The following is a 25,890-nucleotide window of genomic DNA, read 5'->3' as shown; positions in this document are numbered from 1 at the left end:
TTGCCAAGGCAGATTTGGAACAGAAGTGGAGAAACCAGCACCAATCTGCCCCCTGGTGGAGGATTCAGTTTCAAGCAAGTCCTCGAAGTGCCTCTGGGATCTGTTGTGTTGATCCTCATTTGCCATGAATTATTATGGCAGAGGAATACTAAACAAAGACGTTATGTAATAGGTGATTCCTGAGTGACTGGCAACCACATTAGAGTTCAGGTTAGAGTGTTCTTGGTAATGAAGGGAAAAGGGTGAATAAGAAAAAGAGGCTATGGGGGAGGGGAGAAACTAACAGTCGCTACAGACAGAGAGACATAAAGAGAGAGAGTGAGAGAGAGAGAGACAGAGAGAGAGCGACAGAGAGACAGAGAGAGACAGAGAGACATAAAGAGAGAGAGTGAGAAAGAGAGAGAGACAGAGAGAGAGAGACAGAGAGCGAGAGAGAGAGAGAGAGAGAGACAGAGAGACAGAGAGAGTAAGAGAGAGAGAGAGAGAGAGAGAGAGAGAGAGAGAGAGAGAGAGAGAGAGAGAGAGAGAGAGAGAGAGAGAGAGACAGAGAGAGAGAGAGACAGAGAGACAGAGAGAGAGACTGCATGTCCTGTGTCTGAAAATGCTAACTTTTTTCTTGCGGTACATGAGGATTCACAAGAAAAGTTTTCCTCGGATTGTGTAACCTACAGACAAAAAAAAAAAAAAGAAAACCGATGCGGGGTTCAATTCAGATGACCTTGCATTCTGTACCCTGGACTGTTTGAGGGGTGGCGGAATGGAGACTGTCACCAACATCTTGCATTGGAATCCAGTTTAGATCTCCTTTGTATCATTGTATTCAGCCATAGATTAAGTAAACAAGCACTTTTTTAAACCATTCAAAATAAATGAGTACCGGTTTTCAGATTTCAGGGGAACTTTTAAAGGAGTATGCTCTTCTCAAATCTCAGCCTCGCAGCCTTTCCCCTGTGACATTGAACTTGCAGCATGTTGCTGTATTCAGTTCTGGATTGGCTGTATCTAAAGAGTGGACTTTTTTTCTTCTTCTTCTGACTGATTGATAGTCTGAATTGATATTCTGAAGAATAGAAACCCTCCTAATTTTCCACCTGAGAATTTTCTGTCAACCTGATGAGATTGTTGTTACATAGTAATCCTGAAAAAAAAACAAAAAAACAAGAGGACTTTGTGACTTTAGACTCTCAATTTCTATGATTTTGTCAATAATCAACAAGTGCAATAAAGCAATGACAGTGTCAGTAATTAGCCTTTAGTACAGTCCTATATTCATAGAGTGCATAGAGACAGGCACCTCCCTAGCTGTTTTCATATTGAAGAAGGCGACTGTGGTTTAGATGTGTAAAAAAGAGTGACCCTTGTCCCTCTGTGTTAATAGGGGGCTTGTTTAGCAGCCCTTATGTAATAGGTGATTCCAGAGGGGCAAACACATTAGAGTTCAGGTTAGAGTGTTCTTGGGAATGAAGGGAAAAGGGTGAATAAGAAAAAGAGGCAATGGGGGAGGGGAGAAACTAACAGTTGTAACAGAGAGAGAGACAGAGAGAGAGAGAGAGAGAGAGAGAGAGAGAGAGAGACAGAGAGAGAGAGAGAGAGAGAGAGAGAGAGAGAGAGAGAGAGAGAGAGAGAGAGACAGAGAGAGAGAGAGAGAGAGAGAGAGAGAAAGAGAGAGAGAGAGAAAGAGAGAGAGAGAGAAGAAATAACACCTCTCAAGTTTCGTTTTTTAACGATTTGGTTTTCAGGGGAACTTTTGCTCTTCTCAAATCTCAGATTCCAAGCCTTTCCCCTGTGACATTGAACTTGCAGCATGTTGGTGCATTCAGTTCTGGATTGGCTGGATCTAAAGAGTGGACTTTTTCTTTTCTTCGTTTTTCTTCTTTTGGCTGATTTTATCAAGAATAGAAAACCTCCTAATTTTCCACCTGGACCTTGGCCTCTGCCTTTCCTGGGGAATGTCTTTATTGGTTTCGACCACCATGCAATGGACAAGGTAATACTGACCTGCAGCTTGTATGTGAGAGCTTGTATGTATCAAAAGACACAAGCATTAGCATTCAACTCTGTGTTTTAGAAAGCCAATAGATTACAATACACACAGGGAATTCTCAAGATTTCACTTCTTGCCACCCTGTTCCCTAGACTTGATTTGAGTTTAGTTTGATTGTAGTTTAATTAAAGTAAGTGGTTATGTTGGGTCTAATGCTAATTATATGCTATTTTGTGAATGTGTTCAGGTTGCCAAACAATTTGGTAACGTTTTCAGCCTTCGATGGGGAGCAGATAAGATAGTGTTTGTATCAGGATACAAGATGGTGAAGGATGTTTTGGTGACGCAGGGAAACATATTTTTAGATCGACCACTGTCCCCATTGTTTAATGAAGTTTTTAAAGGACGTGGTAAGTTATGTAAATCAAATTGTTGTTGTTGTTTATCCTGTAAATGTCTTTATTTATGTTAGAGTGTTCATTCTTAAAGTAATGTGATCCATTTCAAGGGATTTCTTTCAGCAATGGATACAAATGGAGGAGACAGAGGCAGTTTTCTTTGGCCCACTTGAAACACTTTGGTGAAGGAAAAAGAACCCTGGAATATCACATACAGCTGGAATGTAACTTCCTGTGTGAGACTTTCCAACAGGAAATGGGTAAGTGGAGGACTTCAGTTGTGCCGTCATATAATTTCTTTATTTTAATATCTGAAATGACTTATGAAGTGATGATGGTTGCATATGATGCTAAGCATTGTAACTTTTATGTTAGTACCAACAGTAACTATAAGTCCTTGTATGTTTGGTGTAACAGTGACATGTTTATGTGAATCTACACTTTCACAATTATTGGATAACTTAATTAAATAATTGCTGATTTTTGTAAAATGTCTTAACAGGAGGTCCCTTTAACCCCCATGTTATAATAAACAATGCTGCTGCCAATGTTATTGGATCCTTGGTGTTTGGGAAGCGATTTGACTACGATGACATTGATTTCCAGAACCTTCTGAAACTTAGCCAGGAATCTATTCTATTGGCAGGCACACCCCTTGCTCAGGTGTGACATACAGTTTGTCAAGTTGTTGAGTTCCAGAAATTACCATCATTATATGGAGAAATATAAAATATCTTTGCTATTACATGATAACAATTGCTTTGTACCTACATATCCCACCCCACGTAGCTGGAAACATGGTCACTGTCTGTTGAAATCTCTATCAGGTATGGCTGTGTTTATCTACCAGGATCCTCTCTGTGCTCTCCTCAGATGTATGACATATTCCCGTGGCTCTTCAAACGTTTACCCGGCCCCCATGACATCATCTTCTCCAACTATGCCAGGCTCATCTCCTTCCTGAGAAAGGAAATAGAGAAACACAAGAGGGACTGGGACCCTTTTAACCACAGGGACTTTATTGACACCTACATTGCAGAAATAGACAAGGTTACTGTACAACCATGTCCATTTTTTTATGCATTGTACTTTAGATACCTATATTTTATAATCCCTTGGAATATGCAATTTACAGAAAAAGAATGACATTGAGGCTGGGTTTGACTCAGAAAACTTGGCGTTCTGTACTCTGGACTTGTTTGAGGCTGGAACGGAGACTGTCACCAACACCCTGCGCTTTGCTCTACTTTACATGATGAAATACTCAGAAGTGCAGGGTAAGTACACACCATTTGGCTGACTAATTTCCATCCAATCAGTCCACTAGAACTTATCCTCTACTCTTTCATTTCAACAGAGAAGGTCCAGGATGAGATAGAGCGTGTGATTGGCTTGTCTCGCCAGCCTTGCATGACCGACAAAATCAACATGCCGTACACTGAGGCTGTCCTTCATGAGACGCAAAGAGTGGCCAACTTAATCCCGCTCAACATACCCAGGGTGTCTAGCAAAGACACCACTGTGGGAGGATATTTTATTCCGCAGGTAATATTTAAAGAAATGATGTCATTTCAAGACTTTTATGCCATGGTTGCTATGATATGCCATGAAGTGTCAACATAAAGGGGTGTTCCTCTCTCATAGAAAACTGTGCTGGTCACCAACCTTTCATCAGTGCTCCGTGATGAGACAGAATGGGAGAAACCAGAAATGTTTTACCCCCAGCACTTTCTGAATGAGCATGGGCATTTCTGTAAAAGGCAGGCCTTTTTCCCTTTCTCTACAGGTTTGTGATAACCTCTAATACTCTAATAATCATAGACGTTGCCTGATTTCTGACCCTCCTGGTAAAATGACATAATAAATAATATATAATTTCACCTGACAACCCCCCCCCCCCTCAATCTCAGGAAAGAGGATGTGTCTAGGAGAGCAACTTGCCCATATGGAGCTCTTCCTCTTTTTCACCTCCCTTCTCCAGAGGTTTACTTTCTCTCCAGCTCCTGGAGAAGAGCCCATCTTGGAGCCACAGGGATCTGCCGTCTTGTCGCCAAAACCCTTCAAAATGTGTGTTTCCTCAAGGTGACTGCCAACAATGGAATGTTGTAGTTTTTCAGTTTACTGTCAGTGATGGGATATATATGTTTGGTTTCAACCAAATATGCAATTTTTTTGTTTCGCAAATCGATTGGGATGCTCCATTTTGAGGCTAAACAGCCCCATTACTTATTGTCAACTGTATGCTGTCTAATACTTTGTGTAAGTGTAAAACTTACAACATGGTTTAGATGGGCTATTAAGAGTTCATATTATGCAAATGTCTTGCCCAATAGCTACTAATTGACAGCATAAAGGTTGTCTACCATATAGGTAGGCTACTTGCTATTTATGATTACAGTAACTGAATATGCAACACGCATTACCCCATAAAGGACACACAGTTTAAAGTTTCTGTACTACAGTAATTGGATGCCACTCTTTAATAAAAAAGGGCAGCAGCTTTGATTTGTCTTCTTTTCAGAATAAAGAAAGAAAAAGAAACCCGAGGTGGCGCTGTTGAGCTTTCTTGTAAATGCCACAAGACTATCTGGTGTACAGCTGATTCGTCGCCATCTTGGTCCAGACATAAACAACATTAGTAGAGTCGATGGCGATTTGAAAGCTACTGAGTGCTGACATCTTGAGTAAAATATTTGATGTTAACCAATAACGTCCATTGAGGAGGAAAACTAAAGTGATGTTGCATTGTTGTCTACACTACTAGAGCCCCAAGAATGTCAATACGTTTGTTTTTTACTTGAGCAGAGGGTAAGAATGATCTTCTTTTCTGAGTCGTCAGGTAACTGCATTTAGCTAGACAGCGGTGTGGTTTTGTTGTTTACTGGGGAATGATAGCAACCATGACAACAGTTTGACTGTCTTTCAAACTGCAACACATACACACACACACTGTCCGGCTTAAAATAAGTATATTTTATTGTCATCACTGACTGGCAGGAGGTCCAGCATCTAAGCTGGTGCATAATGTGCTGAGCTGGCTGACAAAACGTTGTCTTTCTATCTTTGCCTCACTTTGGAAACATAATTCAATTCCTCTCCTCAGGGATGGGAGGCCAAAGGGGGTCTCCGTGTGCAGACTGAGGAAAAGGGAGTGACGGTTCAAGGGGGGACAGAGGGTGGGGGGGGGGGACCAGAGACACCTGCCAGTGGTAAGGTAGCAATGGACCAGGAATATGAGAGACGGCTGCTCAGGCAAATCAACCATCAAAATCTGCCAGAGAGTCAGCTTGCTAAAGTAAGTGATGACAAAACGCGTGAAGGTACTGGAAGCAATAACTCTGTATCTAAGGACTAGACTAGAATTCCCAAAAAAGAAAGAAAAAAAAGCCTTTGTAACCTTAAAAAGAGTTATGGGCTGATAAAGGAACTAAATGTCACTGTTAACCATTTGTGCCTCTCTGCCCATTATAGTTGGAAGGTGCCACATGCAGTCCCGTAAGTGTCAAGTCGGGAGATCGCTTCATTCCCACCCGCGCCGGAAGCAACTGGAGTATCAACTTCCACTATGCCAACGTAAGCTACACCTCTGTTCTGATACTTTTTGCTGTCTAGTCACGGTCACATTCACCCATATTACTTTTCCATCTTCCCACACAGGAAAACTGTCGATCTCCCAATCAAAACCAGAGAGGGAAAGACACAGGTTCAGACACGGGAAAAGGTAGAAATTCATTACATCAACATCAGCACAAACTTTAGAATGTTCCATATAGCCATGTGGTATGGCACCCTCAGTGCAGATAAAGGGCTCGCCTCTCTTTCCATCTCTGCCCCCTCTTTTCCCGCCTCACTTGTAGATGCTGTGGCCTATGCCGCCTTGCTGAGGAACGAGTTGCTGGGCGCAGGCATAGAGGCGGTCCCTGACCCCCTCTCAGATGATCGCAGACACACGGTCCTGTCCCCACACAGTCGCAGCCTCTTTAGGGTGAGAACTCTGACGGGCTCCAGACCCGGTGCTCCATAACACTGCCCTCCGTGTGTCTCTCCCAAATACAATAAGGTGACGCTTTCTGTCGTCATCCGTCTGTATTTTAAGTGTAGGTTTTGTTCCATGTGTCTGACTGACGCTGTGGGTCTGTTGTCCTCAGTACACTGTCCACACTAAGAGAGTGCCTTTCGACGGTGCAAATGAAGTCTCACCGTACTCCCTCTCTCCACTCAGCAACAAGAGGTGTAGTACTGAGTGATCTGTGTTGTTTTAAATGACAAAATACCCTCATGCATGCTTTAAATGCCATGCCTCGGTTTACTAAATGTGTATGGGCAGCATCACGACACACAAATTCCGTAATCGGAGTCGAAAAAGAAAGTGGACTTTGTGGCCCATGTTATCCCTTGATTGTTTGTGTCTCTGCAGCCACAAGCTGCTCCGCTCTCCTCGAAAGCCAGCCCGCAAGATCTCCAAGATTCCCTTCAAAGTGCTGGACGCACCAGAGCTACAGGACGACTTCTACCTCAATCTAGTGGACTGGTCGGCTGGCAACCTGCTGAGTGTGGGCCTGGGGGCCTGTGTGTACCTGTGGAGCGCCTGCACCAGTCAGGTGAGAGGCCGGAAAGGCCTGGAAAAGTAGGGGGCTCTGTTTACAACCACCACCTGTCCCAAGAAAAGAAAAAAAGACCTTGATTTGCAATAACAGATTGAAGAGGATATTTATAGAGCTTGTAAGCGCGATGGCTCATGTTCCGTCCTTGTATTTCACTTTGTAGGTGACGAGACTGTGTGACCTCTCAGTGGATGGGGACACTGTGACATCAGTGTGTTGGAACGAAAGGGTCAGTCAACAGGACTGCAAACACACTGAATATGCAAACGTTTGTTTAGTGGACAGTTTTTTCCCCCGCACTAGAGTTTTTTCAACTTTGTTTCTTCTTCTTCTTCCTTTTCTACCTCTCAGGGGAGCCTGGTTGCCGTGGGAACCCATAAGGGCTATGTACAGATATGGGATGCAGCAGGAGGGAGGAAACTGACCAGCCTAGAGGGACACTCGGCACGCGTGGGTCAGTGATGCATGCTGGGATCAAGTCTGGTTGGCGTGGGTGGCAGCGTAGGGGTTTCGTGTGTTTGTCGAGATAAGTCTCATGCAGCCTTGTGGACGACGAGGCTTCCTGAAGTACAGTTATGGACAAAATTAGGTACCCTAACCCTCTCCCTGTTCTCCCTCCTGTTTGGCTCCTTGTGTGTGTCCAGGAGCCCTGGCCTGGAATGGGGACCAGCTGTCGTCAGGCAGCAGAGACAGGGTGATCCTCCAGAGGGACGTGCGCACCCCTTCCTCTGCTGAGAGGAGGCTCCAGGGTCACAGGCAGGAGGTGTGTGGCCTCAAGTGGTCCCCAGACCACCAGCATCTGGCCTCTGGGGGCAATGACAACAAGGTGAGGAGAATGGATCAGCTACACTGGTGGGAAGACCTCATCCAAGGCTCCGATAGGATTGATGAAAGGATGCTAAATGAATAAATGTAAATGTTTCAGATTCCAGCAGCATCTGTGGTCGTGAACGCAGCCCTTTGTGAAACACTTCAGCCCTTTGTGAAACACTTCCCTTTGTCCTCCCTGCTCAGCTGTTGGTGTGGAACAGCTCCAGCCTGCTCCCGGTGCAGCAGTACAGCGACCACCTGGCGGCGGTGAAGGCTATCGCCTGGTCTCCCCACCAGCACGGCCTGCTGGCGTCCGGCGGGGGCACGGCCGACCGCTGCCTACGCTTCTGGAACACTCTGACGGGCCAGTCGCTGCAAAGCACCGACACGGGCTCCCAGGTCTGCAACCTGGCCTGGTCCAAGCATGCCAACGAGCTGGTGAGGAACCAACAGGGTCATAACTCCACCCTCAAGGCTTGGGTTAAGAGCTGTAGAATCCCATGCTATGGATCTTTAGTAGTTCAAGGTAGAGACCAATGGAAGGAACACACCGGGTGATTCATTGGTGGGCTTGGGTGTATGTTCCAGGTGAGCACTCACGGCTACTCCCAGAACCAGATCCTGGTGTGGAAGTACCCCTCGCTGACCCAGGTGGCCAAGCTGACAGGACACTCCTACAGGGTGCTCTACCTGGTAAGACTTGAGGTAACTGGTAGATTGTGAATGCCGCGATGAGTTGGTACATGGTTTCGTAAAGGTGTTATGAACACTTTACGCATTAGAGATGAGTCTCCGGTCGTGTCCCACGCCGTAAACTGCCGTCCCGTCGCCTTCCTCCACAGGCCGTGTCACCAGACGGCGAGGCCATCGTGACGGGCGCCGGCGACGAGACCTTGCGCTTCTGGAACGTCTTTAGTAAAACGCGCTGCACCAAGGTACAGTGTCCTCCACAGCAACCTCCACCTTTGTATCTCCAGCTTGGACTTTGAATCTTATGATCCAAAATGCGAATGTGTCTTCGTTTTTTGCCCTCAGGAGTCCAAGTCTGTGTTGAACCTCTTTACGAGGATACGGTAGTGTCGGGGTGGGGGCTGTGGCTGGAGCAGACAGGGGCAGAGGTGTGTTGGACCTCTATGCTACCTCTCCCATTCTGCTTAGAACCTTCTAGAAACACTGTCGCTGCACCAACCACCCCTACAAAATCCACCTTTTTTACCGAGGACATCCACCTTCAACCTGCGGCTACTATCTTCTGCGGCTACTAAGTGATGTCAATAATGATAAAAACAGCCTAGTCTGGACATGATGTGCACGGTTTGTCCAATTTCTCATCTTGTGGATGTTCTACAAATGTTTATTATGTATTGGAAAAGATATACAGAGAGATTCATGAGAGTATAAGATATGTATATACACCTTCACATAAAGGTGTTATGTTTCTAATCCTTTACTTTATATTTTGGAGAGAGAGCGAGTTCTTGAAAACTGTGGCCTAGGGGAATTTCTATATTTTGATAATATATGAACTTTGACCCTAGTGTCCTAAGGAGACAATGTAATAAAAGAATACACCAACAGTCAGCCTGCCCATGCAGCTGCAGAGAGTCTGTTGTGTTTATTTTTTGCCTGTTTCATAGTATACATGCTCGTCTCATAAAATCACATACAGTACATACAGAGGGTCCTATAGAAAAGGTTCTTTGGACTTCAACGTTTATCAAATGTTAACTTATCACGTACTCAACACCACATGCTATTCAACAAACATTTGTATTTATTTCTGGCCCTCAAGTTAATAATTCATAAGGTGGGCTCTGAATTGCCACATCTTTAGGCCATCGTAAGTTCTTGTGGCGATATTGCTGGTAAATGTCGTCTGCTTGTATTGCCAACTTGGTGTGGCATGTTTAATAAAAGGTCCTGTAAAATTAAAGAACAGTAGCCTCACTGGTTCATTTGCAACATAAACAAGCACAATTTCATAAGGATTCCCAATGATCATACTAACACCCCGTATACTAATAAAAGGTCCCCTGCTCTCTGTTCCTGTCATAAAAAAAGGTGTCATCCTCTTCTTCACTTATGTACGTAGCCCGGCGACGGTGCCTGTACAAAGTTCCAGTTTTGTCTGAAGAGCAAGAAGGCTAATATTCCAAAGTGTATCCAGTTCCAGGAAGGCCTCGACACAGCAGTGAAAACTCTTTCAATATCTCCTTCACACGTCTCTTGTCGCTCTGTTCCCTGAGAGTTAAAGAGAAGATGGCTTCATACACTTTCTACGTTTGCTGGAAATGCCATGGCTCCCTAAATGTCTTGCCTAAGAATGGGTCATGGAGGTTGGAAGGAGCATGAGAGTTGCATGTTAGCTGGAGTGACAACTTCCAGCTCTGACATCACTGTGCTAGATATGTAACCCAATAAAAAAAAATCGTAGTGTTGCCCAGCAACAACTTTTACCTGAGGAGGTGCTCACTAAAATCCTCTTTCTGCTCCATGGACACCTGGGCAGAGGGGAAACCTGGGGTTTGTAGTCCGTCCTTCAGCCACTGGGCCAACAGAGCAGGGCAGTATCTGTTCAGACAGAACAGCACCTCTGAGAAGTGCTCCGTCAGACTACGCGGGGACTGGCCTCCAACAGCCTGGAAACAGGAGAGAAAAACGCAATGATGGACTCCGTCACCTGGCAGTCATCCAGTGCTCAACGAGGCACATTCATGAGTTGGGAAGAAGTGGAGGAATGGATGGATGAGTATTTATACACATACCAAGGGTGAGGAGTATTGGCCAACTAAATATTTGTTTAGCATGGATTACACTCTCACGAAGGCCAGTAAGTGTCTCACCTCAAGGATGGAGAGGATGAGAAGTTTCCCATCTCTCTGTAGCACCTGTCCCACTGGGGGGATGTCTACACAGTGTGGCACCAGCTCTGTCTGGGTGGGAAGGGCCAGAGTACACAACATCAGATGGTACTAGTCATATAGAGTTGTTTACATTACATTTACACGATAGGGTACACTATGTGAAAGGGTAGCGTAGCTTAAACCACAGAGACAAGGAGCTTGTCTTTATTTTCCTTACAAAGAACATGGCAGCTGACTTCACTGTGGGCGTCTCTGGGAACTTGAGGGACAGGACTCCTGGGGAAACAGATAGGAGTTGTCAGCCATGGTTAGACCACGTTGTCAGTCAGGCTTGACAGTGGCTTCCAGCTCTAAGAAAAAGGAACTGAGAGCTATATGTTTACCTGAGGACAGACAGATACTGCTCCAGAAGCAGCAAGTTTCACAATTTGGGAGTCCACCATTGCTTTGAGACATCCTGCTACAGACTAAATGTTGTCCAAACAAAGTGATACTTACCACAGTAGAATAGCGCTTTGACATCAAGATGGCTGGACAGGTACACATCCGGTTTCCTTTTGAGTACCTTGAATCAAGAACACGCATGCACACCATGGTTGATCCTGAACTGTATAGATCATGTATTCAGTGAGACAGCAATACACAAATCGAACCTGTGCGTGGAGTTGCATAAATGACTCGGCAATATCTGGATGATCCCTGGGACCTACAGAATAAAGACATTGAGAGACCAGTGGTGACCAAACATGCAACATGACTTATAAAAGATGGATGAGTCATCCAAGATGGTACCTCCCAGGGACCTGTTTATCTATCTCAATAGCTGTCTTTATTACTTATATCACTTACTGTACATGTTAGCAGGGAGGCTATAATGAGGCCCTTACATACATTACAAAACATAACATACATTGCATAACACAATTCAACAACAATATACATTGCTACATTGAAGTATGACATACAAAATATAAAGTACAGTTAAAAGTAAAAATAATTTGGAAATCTCATGGAACTCTGACAGATTATTCGACTTGTGTGGGGCCTAAAGCTAATTTCTGTATTTACAAGAAGGAGCTCCTGCTTTAAATACAGGTTTGACCATCCCTCACTCTTCACTCTCTCTTACCTTGTTGGAAAATGGAGAGTGTAGTTGATGAGACCAGTTCAATAAGCCCTTGGATGGGAAGGAAAGGGCCCTTCTCTCCTGCAAATATGTGTACCATCTGCAACAAAAGTCCGATTGTTAACGAAAGGGATTGAGTGTCGGACCATAGTCCCATCTGAAGTCTGGAGGTCCCACCTGCCGTGTGAGGTCGAGAGCAGAGGCTTGTGGGAAGGCGCTGTAGATCTGGCCCAGCATCTCGCTCAGCTGGGCCACCATGGGAGCAAAGCCATGGAGGAGGGTCCGCACAGACTTCTCAAACACCCCACACACAGCCTAGGAGAGACACAGTGACGCTGTCAGGGGTGAGGGCCGCGTTCACACAGATCGCACGACAAACACTCACACCCCCGTGTTGTTTACACTAGACTCACCTCCACCACCTCAGGGTCGCTGAGCCACTTGCTCAGTATGGTCTGGATCAGAGAGAACACTTCCTGTAGCACCACCACCACCTGAGACATGTGAAGAAGAAAAAACTAAAGGTTTAGGAGGATGTCAGAGGGACTCGCCATACCTGGTCTAAGGTCCCAGGGTTTCTATTGGTGGACTCACAGGGTTGGGGCTCGTCTGGGTGGCAGTGGGTGTGGCCTGGGATGCGCCCTCTGAGTCTCCGCCCTGTCTGTTGACATCTAGCGTGGTGAACAGACTGGAGAGCATTTCCAGGAGGTGTATGATTGACAGCTTGTTAGCAGGGCTGGGCTGTGAACATAATGAGGCAACAAAGACAAGCAGTTCAGTGTGTCGACCATTCATAGCTCTACTTAGTAGAAGCCCCATGGTTCCCATGTGTAGTGGCTTGGTCTGGGGCTGCGAGCTGTGGGTCTATCTGTACCTCCTGGTGGGACAGAGCGTCCAGCCTCTGGATGTGAGGACTGATGAGGGAGTGCAGGCTACCCAGGATCTTCTCCACGGGAAGGGCAGACAGGAGGAAGCCCAGGGCCTGCATGAGCCACATGCACTGGCTGCTCTGCGTACCCGCACACACACACATGTAAACACACAATGGTCTATCTTAGACGATATGCATTATTATATACTGTATATTATAAGATGACGGGATTAGGAAAATGGATTTTGTAGGTTCAAGGTTTTTGTACTGACCTTGTGGATTTCCTTGATCAGCACATCCTGTGAAAACAATAAGCCTGGATCAGTATCCTGGATAACTACTGAAACATGACAATAATATACACAGTCGGCCACCCACCTGCGACACCGCAAGGATGTCTTGAGCATAGGGTCCAAGGTCATGGCGACACTCCCTGCAGATCCTCTTCAGAGTGGACACGCTGGACACAGAAAGCTCCGCCTTCACCAAGCCCTGGAGCACCATGGGTAATACATTGCCCAACATCACAGGGTGGTCTGCTAGCCATTCAGCTAGGGAACCTGCAGTATAAGAGGAGGAAGGAAGGAAGGCTTTAAAGACAGAGACAGAGAGCACAAGGTCGGACAAAAATATCTAGAACATCTATTCAAATAAAGTTTGATTTAATTTGATTAGACTTGGCCATCAGCAGTAAAAGCAGCAGTAAAGGTCTGGCTACCTATGGTGTACATGACGGTGTCAGCCAGCTGGATGTTGCCGATGCTGATCCGAGGGATAAGGGCAACGAGGCCTGGGATAACGTCAGAGTAGTTGACGTCAATGGTCTCTGCTATGGACTGGAAGCCAAACAGCAGCGCCTCAGTGTCCTAGGAGAAGAGGACAAAGAGGAAGGAAGAACATAAAAAGGGGCTAACACGCATGTAGAAGAATCGTTGAAATCAACTCGACAGTGATACTGAACAGATTAAGGGGAAAAACATGAAATAGTAATAAAAATAAGGAAAATGATAGTAGCCAAAAGAGACATACAACTTATCTTTGTACTGTTTCGAATGGCTGATATGTTGATAGGTATACAAGTAGAAAGTGGAACTGACCTGCCAGCTTGAGGGTCGCTCGGTGTCCATCAACAGTCTGCCCAGCCTATCGTAGAGGTTACTGAGAAGCTCCGCGCCCAGAATTTCGTACACATACATCAGAGTGTCGGAAATGTCAACTCTATAAGACAAATCGTGCCATACAGTTGATTTTTTTTCAGGAACAAAGCATATGGTTCATATGGCTCAACAAAAGTTTCAAACTCAAGCAAAACTGTTTCCAAAACGTCTTGATGACTTCCTGTTGACTTCATGCTGACTTCTTATTTACCTGTAGATCCTGAACTGTTCCTTGTCATCAGAGGACCAGGAACTGTACTCTTCTTCTGAGGGGAAGTGAGCTTTGTGCAGTAGCACATCCACCAACTGGAAGTAAACAGGTCTATAAACCTGCAGATACACTGCCTGCTTCTCCTCCTCAAATGATAGGATATCATCCTGGAACACACAAACACAAACCTCGACTACTTCAACGTTGGTGACCAACACACAGAGTCAAACTAACACTCACTCATACACACACACCTGCAGAGTGTACCAGAAGGTGAGTGTGAGGGAGCTGGTGGTCTCACTGACAGGGTAATGTCCAGGAATGCCAGTACAGAACAGGATCATGTTGACCAAAGCCAGGTATCCTTGCCAATGCTCCACCTGCTGCAGCAGTGTCCTGTCTCCAGCACGCGTCCACGGGAACAAAACAATACGACTGTGAGCTCGAACGAAATAGCGCCCCGCGTAAATCTGGCGCTTGCGTGTGTGAGAGAGGCAGTGTGTACCTGGAGTGTGTCTCCCCGAGAGCGACAGCTATGCGGCAGATTCCGTGGGACGTCTCCATGTCTCCATCCTGCGCTGCCGTCTTGAGCTGGTCATGAAGCCCCAGAACCAGAGGCATCAGGTTCACAAGAGAGTCTGTGTACCTTCACACACACACACACACACACAAACTTCTATTAAAAGTTAACGTGTGTGTGTGTGTCCTCATTTGTGTGTCTACGTGTGTGCGCATGCTTCAAATGACTAAGTCCCTCACCTCTGGCAGTCAGGCTGTGAGATAGCACTGACGATGGTCTCCACAGCTGAGTCAAAGAGCTCCGGGTCTGACAACGCCGCAAAGCAATCCTGGACGAGCCCCTCACTTTCCCCCAGCGGTACATCCAGCCCCACCCAGCTGGACAGGCAGCGCAGCACCCGTTCCTTCACCTCCACCGGGCTGTCCTGCCTCTGGAGCAGACGACGAAGTAGGGGGCACACCACGGCCCACTCCCCAGCCATGGCCTCCCTTAGCTGGGCCCTGCGAGCCTGAGGGAGCCGGGAGCTCTGGAACTCCTCAGGCAGCACTGTGAGGAGCTCCAGCAGGGCCAGACAGTGGGCATGAGGGTTCCCCCCATCTGTCCCTGCACCACCCTCACCTGGCTTCTCTGGCTGGAAGACCCTCACCATATCTGCCACAGCTTGCGGCCAGGTCTGGGGCATGGTGTGGAGGGCCATAGAGGCCAGGGCTACACACAGCCTGGTGAGCACCATCTTGGGCCCCGAGGAGAAGTGGGAGATGTGGGAGAGGAGCTGCATCCTCAGGCTCTGGTGCTGCTCCACGGGGAGGTCGCCCCAGCGGCGGGAGATGTTAGTGTGCAGGGTGCTGGCACCAAAGAACTGGATCTCTGGGAGCTATTTTCACAGAGGAGAATGAAGGAGAGCTATACATTAGATCAGAAAGGATATACAATTTGGATTGGACTAAGATTAGGACCTAGCGCACCTTGTCAGGGCTGAGCAGAACCCAACAGAAGTGCCAGGCCTGGGGAGAAGCCTGGGCCTGAGTCAGCCACTTCTGGGCCATGTTCTTGTGCTCCATGTCTGGGTCATAGTACAGCTGATGGAGGGCCTGGCATGATAGCAAGACCAGGATCACAGAAGAGGCACTGCAGTGAGAAATTCTGACCCCAGATTAGAGTAATGTCCCGTCTGACTCATCAAAATGTTGTCAGGGGGCTGGTTGTTTAGAATACAGAGGGACACAGTAAGAATTTCTAATAAACTCATGTATAATAGAGCTTAGTACTACAGAGGAAACATTTTGGAATATTAGTTACACCTAATTTTAAAGCATTGATTTTAGCCACTGAGATAATTCAGGAAAAAAACAAGAAGAGGATTACCATAGAATGAGCAATCATTGGGGGTGAACTGTACTGTGTTGTTCATAGCAACTAATCCCAAGCACATGGCACTGGTTATAATTAGCTCAGCATGCTTGTAACTGAGATCATATTACAACTGCCCCTTCCCATAAAGAAGTCCCATGTCCAACTACACATGCAAATGTGTTCTCCTGTCTTCACATCTAACGGATCAATCATAATAGAATACAATATTTTTCTTTGATTTAGCTTGAGAAATGTGATGAAAGTCTCACATTACCCACAAAATGTATACTTACAAACGTATTTATTGTGTTATACATACAATAATTTGTCATTGTCAAGCTACTGTTTTAGCTGAACAAGTTGTTTTAACGATCATGTAGGCTATAATGGAAACATTGGATTCCATTATACATTATATGTAGGATAAATCTTTTGAACAACTCGAATGTCAACATTTAGACAGTTTGACTTACCGACTCGACATTGTCCACAGTTAACTCTGACACGGGGCTCTGCGCCGAGCTGGCAGGCGGCTCCATCCCCGGCAGTGGGACGCCCGTTGAGGGATAGAAGAAGTCTAATGCACGGTTCCACTAGCGCCGTCTGCTTTCAGGCAGGATATGTCTTTACTTGTGAGTATTACAACTGTGAGATTGTCCCTTCAACGCAGCCTGGTTTAAAAAATAATTTGTAAAGATTGATGGCATGGATGACAGTGGCACTGTGCTGACCAATGAAGTAGGTCACTTACAGCAACCAAATCAATTTTGGGGTGGTGAGAGACTGGAACTGGGCAACACTGACCTCTGGAGGAATTGCTTTGTTGATGTGCATCAATCACTCAGGAGATTGACATGACTGTCAAAAACGACTGAGCATTTGAATGATAACGCACACACGACAAACCAATTCGATAAAATACAAGATATAAACTAGTCATTGATGAATAGCTTTGCATGTTAACAAATAACAAATAACAAAAATGTATGCTGTCATTGAATGCCAAGTAGCGTTCTTCAAATACGCGCGCCTGACGCACTGACAGCTGATTGGGGTGCGCCTCCGCAAGGAAAAAAGGGGGGCAAACCATGGTTGAGAGTCCGAATATATCATTGTAGATTGGAGTTTTCACATGCACAAAAAACCGGATTTTAAGCTATAACATGTGGCACGTATTTAGCCCACGGAATGACCTCAATGAGTTGTTAACTCAACGCGTCACTTGCTGCCCCACCCCTTCTTCTCCTGACCGACCCTCGGGATATTTTTAGCGATGATGATGTGCCCTGTCAAATAACGTAACGGAAAGAACCTCTCCTGAATGCACAGAGAGCTGAAGCTATTTTATCATTGTATTCACCCAGAGAAGCAAATGAGATGAAATTTGAAATTAAGCTAGTGTTTTGCGCATTGGTGGTCCTTACCAGCTCATCGCAGACAAAGGGTAAGGTGTCATCGGTGTGTGTGGTGTGGAATTAATATCCACTGGCTGGCATTTTGTCCCATTATTCAGCTTGATATCATCACATGATGCTCCGCTGATAGTTCAAAGACAATGCCTAGGCTAAAATTAAATCTAATGTTATCTTACTTGGCAGTGTAATACCATTGAGTCCATTCTTTACTCGGAAACCTGTGGACAGGCTATAGATGTTTTATCTTGATTTATACGTGTCGCTATTATTAACTTTAGACTTGGCTTGCATAATTAAATATGACTGATTTATAGTTTTATTTCATATTTTAATCATGAGTCATATGTCGTTACACGTTTAAAAAATGTTTGCATAGGCTACCGTTTCTTATTTGTTTGCTTTTACATTCGATTGTATACATAAACAACGAACTTGCATGTTCGAATTCGAATTCTTCGTTTTTTAATAAGGTGATACATCACATGTCTATAATCCAAAAATACAGTATCAATTTGCAACATGCTTAAAGGCCCAATTATGTGTTCATGACTGGGCAACAGCCTCGTGCAACTCACAAGCTACCAAATGTGAAATATATTACATAACTTCAGTAGGCCTATGCAACAGACCATAAAATCAATGTTATATGGTTAGTCCAAACTTTAGTTTACATAAATGCATGAACAAAATATTTGAAGTATTTAGTATTCCATATAGTCTACTGTTAATATGACAATAACCAACTGTGTTGAGTATGGTCACATGTTTATGAGATGCTTCATTAGAGTATGTCATCAATGTCATACATAATGTGTCACAGACCTACCATAGAACACTCATACACTGTGAAAGTATCCGTGTACCTTTTCAACTTTGAGATGTCTTTTCTTGTAGTTAACACATCGTAACGAAATCCCTAAGCCAGTATGTTCTGTGGTAACATGAATCTTGTTCTTGTAGGTCACAGTTCTGCTCCTCTTCAGATCCTAACCCCACCCTCCACCCCAGGTGAGGGTGAGGGTGTGTCTGTCACATTCCCTGTCCCTTCATTGGACTCAGTAAACTTCTCATCAGTCCCAGAGCCTGAGTCTAGTCCTGCCAATGAGCCCTCTGCAGAACAAAATGGAGATACACCTGAACCAGATGTCACAGATGGGAACCGCCTTCTCCAGTCGGAGAGTATTCTAGATGTTGGTGACAGTGGTGATGTGGTCACAACTCCTGGAATGACCACACCTCAACCGAAGCCTGCTTACACACTCCTCCCTGCTGCTCCAAGTGAAGAAAACGAACATGTCTCTGGTAATTACTAAACCACTAATTACTAAACACATGTTCCTATGTCAAATAATAAGGGGTCATTTGCATTGCATATTAAACGATAGTTTGATGTTTGTATTAATGTGATACTCTACATCATCTGGGGTGTGAGATATTTCAACATCTCATCTTCCCTCAGTTCATTGTCTTCATTATACCCATAGCTCAGAAGTAGCGTTGTGTATAGTTGCTGTCTATGTTTATGTGGCGAAGCTGTGAACATTCTAAAAAAAGACTGACACACTCGGCTTAAAGTACTTGTTTGCAAACAGAGAAGCTTGCCCAAGGCCCACCACTTGCGAACCAGGAACTAGTCTCTTTCCCCCCCTCTCGCCTGGGGGAAGTCACATGGGACTTGGGTGGTAGGAGCGTAAAGAGGAATGTGTTAGGAGTGATCTTTTTACTGGAGACCAATATAACTTTCACCGTCACTGCTGCGCGGGTGTCTGCCCAACGCCTCCTCACTTGCCTCCAAAATAACACAACGTGACATAACACCGTCCAGACTTCATTCTTTCGCCTGCAATCTGTTTAACTTCCTTTCGCCTTCTGCTGCGGAACAATGAAGGCTGTCATTTAACAGTAAAATAGTAATGGGATGACATAATTTACTGTCAGCTAGCCTGTCTTTGATTCAGCCGTACTCTACTTGTCTTTTCTGACCCCATCCCTCTCCCCCCGTCTCTGGGTTGTTCTAGGCACTTCCTTATCCCCACCTACTTTGATGAGTTCCAGCCCTGCAGATCCCTCGTCAACTTCAGGGGGCGTCACTCACCTCGCAGGAGACCAGCTAACCTCCTCAACCCCACATACCCTGAATGCCTCTCCCACATCCCATGCTGTAACACACGCCCAGCCCTCATCGCCTCCCAGCACGCTGGGCCTCACCCAAGCCCCCACCCAACCCCCCACGACCGCCAGTTCTCAGACCTCCGTCCAGCCACACGCCCCCGTAGGACCCTCCCACCAGGAGGTGCCATCGGAGCTCAACGTCGGAGACGAAGGTGGGTTGGTGCACTCGGCAGAGGTTGTTTCCAAGCTGTTGCTGCTGTTGTGTGAGCTAGACGTATAGCTGTGTCGAGTCCGAAAACAACAGCCTCACGTTTTGATTTCTCCCTCCCAGATGCCAAACTGTCACATCACCCAAGCTCTCCTCTGGACCCTCTGCTGGCTGGGCTGGTTTCCATCTTCATAGTGACCACCGCCATCATATCGGTCGTCCTCTTCCTGAGGTTCCGCCAGCGCACCAACCACCCGGAGTTCCATCGCCTGCAGGACCTACCCATGGTGAGTTGACAGTAACTGGTCGAGTCTGTCTCTTTTAGAGGAGTGTTCATGTGAAAAACAGGTGACTATTTTGACAGGCCAATCACTCTTTAATGAACTTGTTTGGGTCATTTGTCTAGGATGACTTGATGGAGGACACGCCACTCTCCAGATACACATACTGACGGAAGCAACTGCAGGCAATTAAACTTGTAGAATGGTAATGTATGGACATTTTTCCAAGTCCTTCAAGGCTCTTGAGTCTCCCCACAATATCCCCTGCTCAGCAGTTTCCTGCTAGAGGCCTGGATCTTCAAACCAATACTGAGATTTATTTCATTGGACGGTTTCCCTATTATCTCTAGTAATCATTCCCTTCGATAAGTGGGATGTTTTGTCTGAATGGGGAACTGCTTTATCCCGTGAGACCACCTCTTTATGAATGCACAGCACTTTAATGTAACACAGTCACATTGACCCCTAGTGGAGGGTGAGCAGTAATGAATCCTGTTTCAAAAAGATCAAATAGGCTCACTGTAACAAAGAAAGTAAATCTTTATGTTGTTGTAGACACCATGATTAAGACACACATAAGGTAAATAAGGCTAGATGTATAAGACCAATCTTTATGTTGCTGTTGATTCCATGATGAAGCTAAACACAAAGTGAATTAGACTTGTTGCATTAGAACACCACAGAGATATTGTGTGATGTTGTTCTTGAATCGACCAAACATGAGAGAAGTGCTCTTTCAAACCAAAATGCCTAGTAGGTTTGTCTTAAACTATCCTTGGTCTTACTTTAGTTGACAGACAGATGTGACAAGTATGTGTGACAGCGAGAGGCCACAACCTGGACAACACCTGATTTATTTTAAAAAGCCATATCTTTAATATAAATTAAGGAAAGTGATTGTTTGCTGCTAAATTTCCCACAAGGTAAGTTTGCTTCGACATGTTTAAGTCATGTACATCGTTTTAATAGGAGAGGATTGTTAAATTGTGATCAAATAGTTATTTCTAAGTATACATGTATTATTTGTTGGGTATACAATGGAAAATTATTTATTCAATATTTTATGAATGTCTCGCTAATCACTACTTTGTTTGAATTTGAAATACCGTAGTAGACATGCAGTAACAGGGAAGTGAAATTATGACACGTTCCTTGGTTACTTAATTTTGTTGTGTGATACACGTGCCTAAACAAATTATGCTTACATTATTTAAAATGTGATCCTCGTGGTTTACCTGTAAGTGCCAAAAGTGGTGTATATGGTAAAATACAGTTGCAGGCTTAACTGTTAGAGGTACAGTATAAGGATTATTTCTTTTTTCATAATAAAATGGGAGTGATCTGTATCTGTTTGTTTATTGTGTTTATGAATAAACACAATATGGAAAGGTGAATCAAAAATGAACCAGAATCCAGCTGTATACTGAACCTTCTACTGAGCCTGTGTTAAGAAAAACTCACATTTGATTAATGTCTGTTCAAAGGTAGCTGGATTAATATCTTTTGTATATATTTATACTGCCTGCATAGAATGTGTTTAAACAAGTCAAAGTGGACTTTGGACAATGCAGCTTGGATTAGTGAGGACAGCCACACCCCTCACAGACCACACCCATGTCTCCCTGCACACACTTTAAACAGGCCTGCATCTCCACCCAGCTCACACCGCTTCTGAATGAAAGCTGACTGAACAAGACCAAAGTATCATACGGAATGTCATTCATATAGTACATTCATATATGCATTATATGTAATTATTTAAATGTATTATGTAATTATTTAAAAGCGTTAATATTAAAATGTATATATTGATATTGACACTTGAATAAAGATTACACTGCAATAGTCGGTTTTTCCATATTTGGACCTTCTGGAATCCAAATATGGACCAATGGCAACAAAACACTACATAAAAAAAAACACCTGTCTTGTTGTGACAGTAGACCTCTGAGTTTGGACCTTCAGGCCACAGAGGGTAACGGAGCGCCCCTCATCCCAGGGAATCTCCCAGGGAATCTCCTAGGCCCACTCCAGCCCAAGAGGGTTCTGCCAAAGTTGAGTGTGGTCAGCATCATGCCGAACAGTGCCAGGTTACCAAACAAGCCTTTCATCCTTTTCTTGGGATCTGGGTGAATTAGGTGGAGAAAAAAGGGCCTTCTAATGAACTCGATTGGACCACCTTATAATGATGAGAATGTCTTGCATCCCAGGCCATCCCTTACCTCCAGTGGAGTACCCGTGTGCGTAGATCTCCCTGCTTATAACCCATACCATCCCAAGACCACTGACCAGCCGCTGAAACACACCAGACACGCCATTCGTAACACAAGTACAGAGCTCTGTCTTATTAGAGAAGTCAATCTAACATCACGATGACAGAACAAACAAATGTCAACTCACAGGATTATGTAGACCACCCACGGCGAGGCAGAAAAGGAAGGCAGGGTACGACTCCAGACTGTAGAGAACAATTAAGAACTAGATCATTCTAAACTGGGAAGACAAAACATCAATGTTCTTTACTACATTCAGTGAAAGACCACAGGTGACGTACGTGTTTAGGTGTGCCCGTTGGATACAGTTGAAGATGTTTCCAGTCTCTGGGTCGTCACTGTACATCTTAGGATACTGCTCAAAACAGAACACAGAACAGTTTGTGAATGGGCTTGGATCATCAATCAAATTGTATTTGTAAAACCCTTTTAAGCAGTGTCACAGAGGGCTTCACAGATGCCCAAAGATTGGCGCCTATATCCAGTCTAAACCTTCAAGAATAAAAGAGAAACTCCCAAGAAAAATGAAAAAAATCCTTTGGAGGTGAAACTCAGTGAGGGATCCACTTCTCCAGAAACTGCTGGCTAAACAGAGGTGCAGACCATAATATGAAAACACATTTTCAAGTAAATGGATGGTGAAGAAACAGACTTTCAGAGTTCTGAATTAGTAGAGTATTTGGTGTTTCTGTATTGTCATTTGGAGCGCTGGTCAGCTACAGGGTTGGGAGGTATAGAATCAGTATTACACCACTGGGTGGTCAGATGGGAACCAGGAGATCATTATCAATATCATTAAAAAATGACTGTTTCAAAACAACAGAGGCATCACAGGCCAGGTATAATAATTTAGATACTTGTAGCCTCCCTTATTGTGCAATTTCCCCCTCTGATCAATAAAGTGCTGTTCCACTCAACTGCTTTCTTATAATGATTAAATAAAATACACACACTGGGTCAAATGAAACACTCTGTGTAGCAGACACAAATATATATATATATATATATATATATTTGATGTAGTGTATAGAGAAGCTACATGAGCCCACAACTTACGTGCACTTTGTACTTCTTGCGTGCTTTACCAACTTTTAAGGCAAGGTGACCAATCATGATCATACTGGCAAAACCAGTGATTGCCACATATCCATAATCTTTGGATAACACCACCATTCTGTTATCTGAAAGAAATAAACGCATTTTGTTACTATTCTATATGTTCAAAACACTCTGGAAAACTACTCCTGAATAACTATAACTAACTGAAGTCACTACAAACAATAAGTTGGTTGCTTACGGTAGCTATTTCAAACGACGTAGTCTATTGTGTATCTTTTAAAGGCTACTATGCATCTTGAATGTCAAACAACAATTCTGAGTATGATCTCTATTGAAATGTGATTTTGTTATTAAGACGTTGTTTGCCATTTCAATTGCAATGCCGAGAGGGCAAGGTAATTTCGAAAATGTAGACTTAAATTACTTACTTCCGTATCCAAGTAGCTATATACACAGACAGCCCCAGCTGTGATCAAAACACTCAAAATCTTGAAGGGTTTATTTCTATAATTTACCCGATAAATCCGATAAACAGGTTAGGAAGGATCAAAATGTTTATATAGGCGTGTATTAAACAAATGGTGAATGGCGTGGCACGCCCCTCCTTCAGTGTGCTACAGTTCACCGTATCAGAAGGTCATAGTTTACAAGAGAAAAGACCGACAGAACCATGTATATACAGTATAAAAGTAATATATTAATGACAGATTTAACTCATTTCTGATAAATGGGAAAGCTACAGGATCGTTTCCTTTGCATTGATTGACTTTACAATACCCTAATCTAACTGATCAGACTTCCCTTAGAGAAAATATAATTAATTGTTTTCCTATTTTGGATTTTTACAAGACTTACATTAAGTGCTTAAATTTTTTTTGTTAGTTAGTTTTTTTATACTCTGTTCTCTAGTCTGATTTTATCAAAATAAAATGCTTGGATGCAGTGTCACAGTGACAATTGCATGAGATTTACTACCCTACCCTGATTTTCTATAGCTGTCCTCAGTTGAGTCATGCTGTGTTTGTTCTACCAGTCAGACACTTCCGGAGTTTAGATACTTTCATTATTGGCCTCTCTGGGACATATGCCTATTGGGACCTTTCTAGAAACGTTTTTCAACTTAGTTTTACATTTACTAATTTAGTTTACGCTTTTATCCAAAAAAACATAATCTCTGAATCACAACAACAAGAAGTATTGTACAAAGAGTACTTCTTGTTGTGCCCTTAGATTAAGTGATAAGTCTAGGAAGAGTCAAAAGTATATTTCTGAGAAAACAAAGTATAGTTTTTTTTGCTGTTAGGTATGCTGAACACCGATAATGTTACAATGCTCATAATTGGTAACAGCCAGGGGCGTCACCAGACCCCTTCCTGGGCCATGTGCCCCAGTATAAATCTGCGGTGCCACAGTAAAAACACGTCCAAGCTCTTCTGTGTTTGCTGTAATAGCCACTGCAGCGCACACACATAAGGTGTCGGCACGCAAGTCAGAATTGAGGCTAAGAAAACCTTACAAAACTAAAGAGCATTTCTAAATAATAGGTCAACCTATCATCTTTACCTCAAACAAAATAACAACATGAGTCCAACGTATTGTATTACATGAAGCTCAAAAAACAGTATTTGCACTCAAGTTATTGCAAAAATGTGCTGTATAACTATTGATGTCCCTATACCAAAGCTGATAACAAACTTACGTCCTTGAACTGTGCGTATAATGAGTAGGGGCCTCTAGCAACGCGCCTGCGTTACAACTGTCTTTTGTTTAAAAACGTCAGGAGCAAATAAGTCACCTAAGAGGGTTTGGTTTGTGTGTCAGACATTTTCAGCCATGTAACAGCGAGGTCCCATATTCTGATGACAATGGTCCAGATTTTGACCAGATCGGTGATTGTTTTTTTGTTCAAATCAACTGAGATGATTTATAATGTTTCCCTGATTCCAAATTATGATCAACTATTAATTTGAAACTGGTGTTCTGGAGCAGGGAAACATATTAAACATACAGGACAGTGGACCATTAGGACCAGAGTTGAAGACCACTGCTCAAGCCGGAAAGTTCGCAGTGTTAGACAGTATGCAACCTTACCACTAGATGGCACTGTATGCATGTCTCCATACTATTCACTGACAGTTTGTTTTTTATGACTTACACACTACCTTTGACATGATTGGCTATTTTTGCACAACTCTACAGACAAACCACAAAATCTTAACCAAACCAACAACATTTTACACTTAACAAACAATTCTTATAAAACTCAATCTATTTGAAAACATTGTGTTTTTGCATCAGCAGGTCAGCTTTAACAACTTCACAATCATATCTGCACCCACATACCACCACACACATACACACACAAACACACACAGTTCATGCAAACAGACAAATCCACACTCACTCACTCACACACACACACACACACCTTCTTCCATCGTCCCTGTCTTGGGTAACACTTGAATATTGATAAAGAGCTTCTTTCCATAGCAGTTCACTCTCTCACTCCCAAGACAGCATCACAGTATTAAAAAAGGCACTACAACAAAAATTGCCTCAATATGCAGTAAGAATTTAGAATTGTCATTATTTTTCTGAAGTCTTATTAAAGCTGAGCACAGTTGAAACAAGAACAATCTACATA

General features: G+C 44.0%; 5 protein-coding genes across 10 annotated transcripts; 3 read left to right on the top strand and 2 right to left on the bottom strand.

The window, feature by feature from the left end:
- Positions 1 to 1,452: 1,452 nt before the first annotated feature.
- On the top strand, positions 1,453 to 4,928 carry LOC146271033 (cytochrome P450 2J2-like). The gene is made up of 9 exons (XM_084707670.1): positions 1,453 to 1,987; positions 2,232 to 2,394; positions 2,493 to 2,642; positions 2,885 to 3,045; positions 3,256 to 3,432; positions 3,518 to 3,659; positions 3,740 to 3,927; positions 4,027 to 4,168; positions 4,293 to 4,928. Exons 1-9 carry the CDS (start codon positions 1,805 to 1,807, stop codon positions 4,466 to 4,468), a joined length of 1,482 nt encoding a protein of 493 aa, XP_084563796.1. The 5' UTR covers positions 1,453 to 1,804; the 3' UTR covers positions 4,469 to 4,928.
- A 98-nt stretch (positions 4,929 to 5,026) lies between these two features.
- fzr1b (fizzy/cell division cycle 20 related 1b) lies at positions 5,027 to 9,732 on the top strand. Of its 2 annotated transcripts, none has more exons than XM_084707671.1 (14): positions 5,027 to 5,190; positions 5,486 to 5,677; positions 5,854 to 5,955; positions 6,040 to 6,103; positions 6,240 to 6,367; positions 6,531 to 6,613; positions 6,800 to 6,983; positions 7,150 to 7,215; positions 7,338 to 7,440; positions 7,631 to 7,812; positions 8,001 to 8,234; positions 8,385 to 8,501; positions 8,639 to 8,731; positions 8,832 to 9,732. In XM_084707671.1, exons 2-14 carry the CDS (start codon positions 5,603 to 5,605, stop codon positions 8,871 to 8,873), a joined length of 1,473 nt encoding a protein of 490 aa, XP_084563797.1. In that variant the 5' UTR covers positions 5,027 to 5,190; positions 5,486 to 5,602; the 3' UTR covers positions 8,874 to 9,732. The 2 variants fall into 2 exon arrangements, with proteins under 2 accessions (XP_084563797.1, XP_084563798.1); XM_084707672.1 differs by having other exon boundaries at positions 5,031 to 5,190; positions 8,385 to 8,489.
- On the bottom strand, positions 9,381 to 16,722 carry LOC146271031 (importin-13-like). 4 transcript variants are annotated; one of them, XM_084707667.1, is made up of 21 exons: positions 16,372 to 16,702; positions 15,511 to 15,673; positions 14,785 to 15,419; positions 14,531 to 14,671; positions 14,280 to 14,421; positions 14,026 to 14,192; positions 13,755 to 13,875; positions 13,376 to 13,523; positions 13,036 to 13,217; positions 12,930 to 12,956; positions 12,661 to 12,795; positions 12,381 to 12,527; positions 12,200 to 12,280; positions 11,964 to 12,101; positions 11,790 to 11,886; positions 11,314 to 11,366; positions 11,159 to 11,225; positions 10,878 to 10,936; positions 10,640 to 10,729; positions 10,254 to 10,435; positions 9,381 to 10,037 (listed from the first exon to the last, which is right to left on the bottom strand). In XM_084707667.1, the coding sequence occupies exons 1-21, from the start codon at positions 16,380 to 16,382 to the stop codon at positions 9,941 to 9,943; spliced, it is 2,883 nt and encodes a 960-aa protein (XP_084563793.1). In that variant the 5' UTR covers positions 16,383 to 16,702; the 3' UTR covers positions 9,381 to 9,940. The 4 variants fall into 4 exon arrangements, 3 of the variants coding, with proteins under 3 accessions (XP_084563793.1, XP_084563792.1, XP_084563794.1); XM_084707666.1 differs by having other exon boundaries at positions 15,511 to 15,636; positions 16,372 to 16,701; XM_084707668.1 differs by having other exon boundaries at positions 10,025 to 10,113; positions 15,511 to 15,636; positions 16,372 to 16,711.
- Positions 16,723 to 16,804: 82 nt separating this feature from the next.
- LOC146271030 (uncharacterized) lies at positions 16,805 to 21,260 on the top strand. Of its 2 annotated transcripts, XM_084707674.1 has the most exons (6): positions 16,805 to 17,342; positions 18,274 to 18,321; positions 18,430 to 18,615; positions 19,332 to 19,637; positions 19,757 to 19,920; positions 20,040 to 21,260. In XM_084707674.1, the coding sequence occupies exons 1-6, from the start codon at positions 17,276 to 17,278 to the stop codon at positions 20,082 to 20,084; spliced, it is 816 nt and encodes a 271-aa protein (XP_084563800.1). In that variant the 5' UTR covers positions 16,805 to 17,275; the 3' UTR covers positions 20,085 to 21,260. The 2 variants fall into 2 exon arrangements, with proteins under 2 accessions (XP_084563800.1, XP_084563799.1); XM_084707673.1 differs by having other exon boundaries at positions 16,807 to 17,342; positions 18,274 to 18,615.
- LOC146271029 (glutathione S-transferase 3, mitochondrial-like) lies at positions 19,989 to 23,843 on the bottom strand. Its single transcript, XM_084707675.1, has 6 exons — positions 23,675 to 23,843; positions 23,244 to 23,368; positions 22,469 to 22,542; positions 22,315 to 22,372; positions 22,137 to 22,209; positions 19,989 to 22,039 (listed from the first exon to the last, which is right to left on the bottom strand). The coding sequence occupies exons 2-6, from the start codon at positions 23,358 to 23,360 to the stop codon at positions 21,876 to 21,878; spliced, it is 486 nt and encodes a 161-aa protein (XP_084563801.1). The 5' UTR covers positions 23,361 to 23,368; positions 23,675 to 23,843; the 3' UTR covers positions 19,989 to 21,875.
- Positions 23,844 to 25,890: the final 2,047 nt, after the last annotated feature.

The sequence above is a fragment of the Hypomesus nipponensis genome, chromosome 10 (assembly GCF_054491055.1).
Source record: "Hypomesus nipponensis isolate SF chromosome 10, ASM5449105v1, whole genome shotgun sequence".
NCBI lineage: Eukaryota > Metazoa > Chordata > Actinopteri > Osmeriformes > Osmeridae > Hypomesus > Hypomesus nipponensis.
This window is presented reverse-complemented; position numbering and strand designations above follow the sequence as displayed.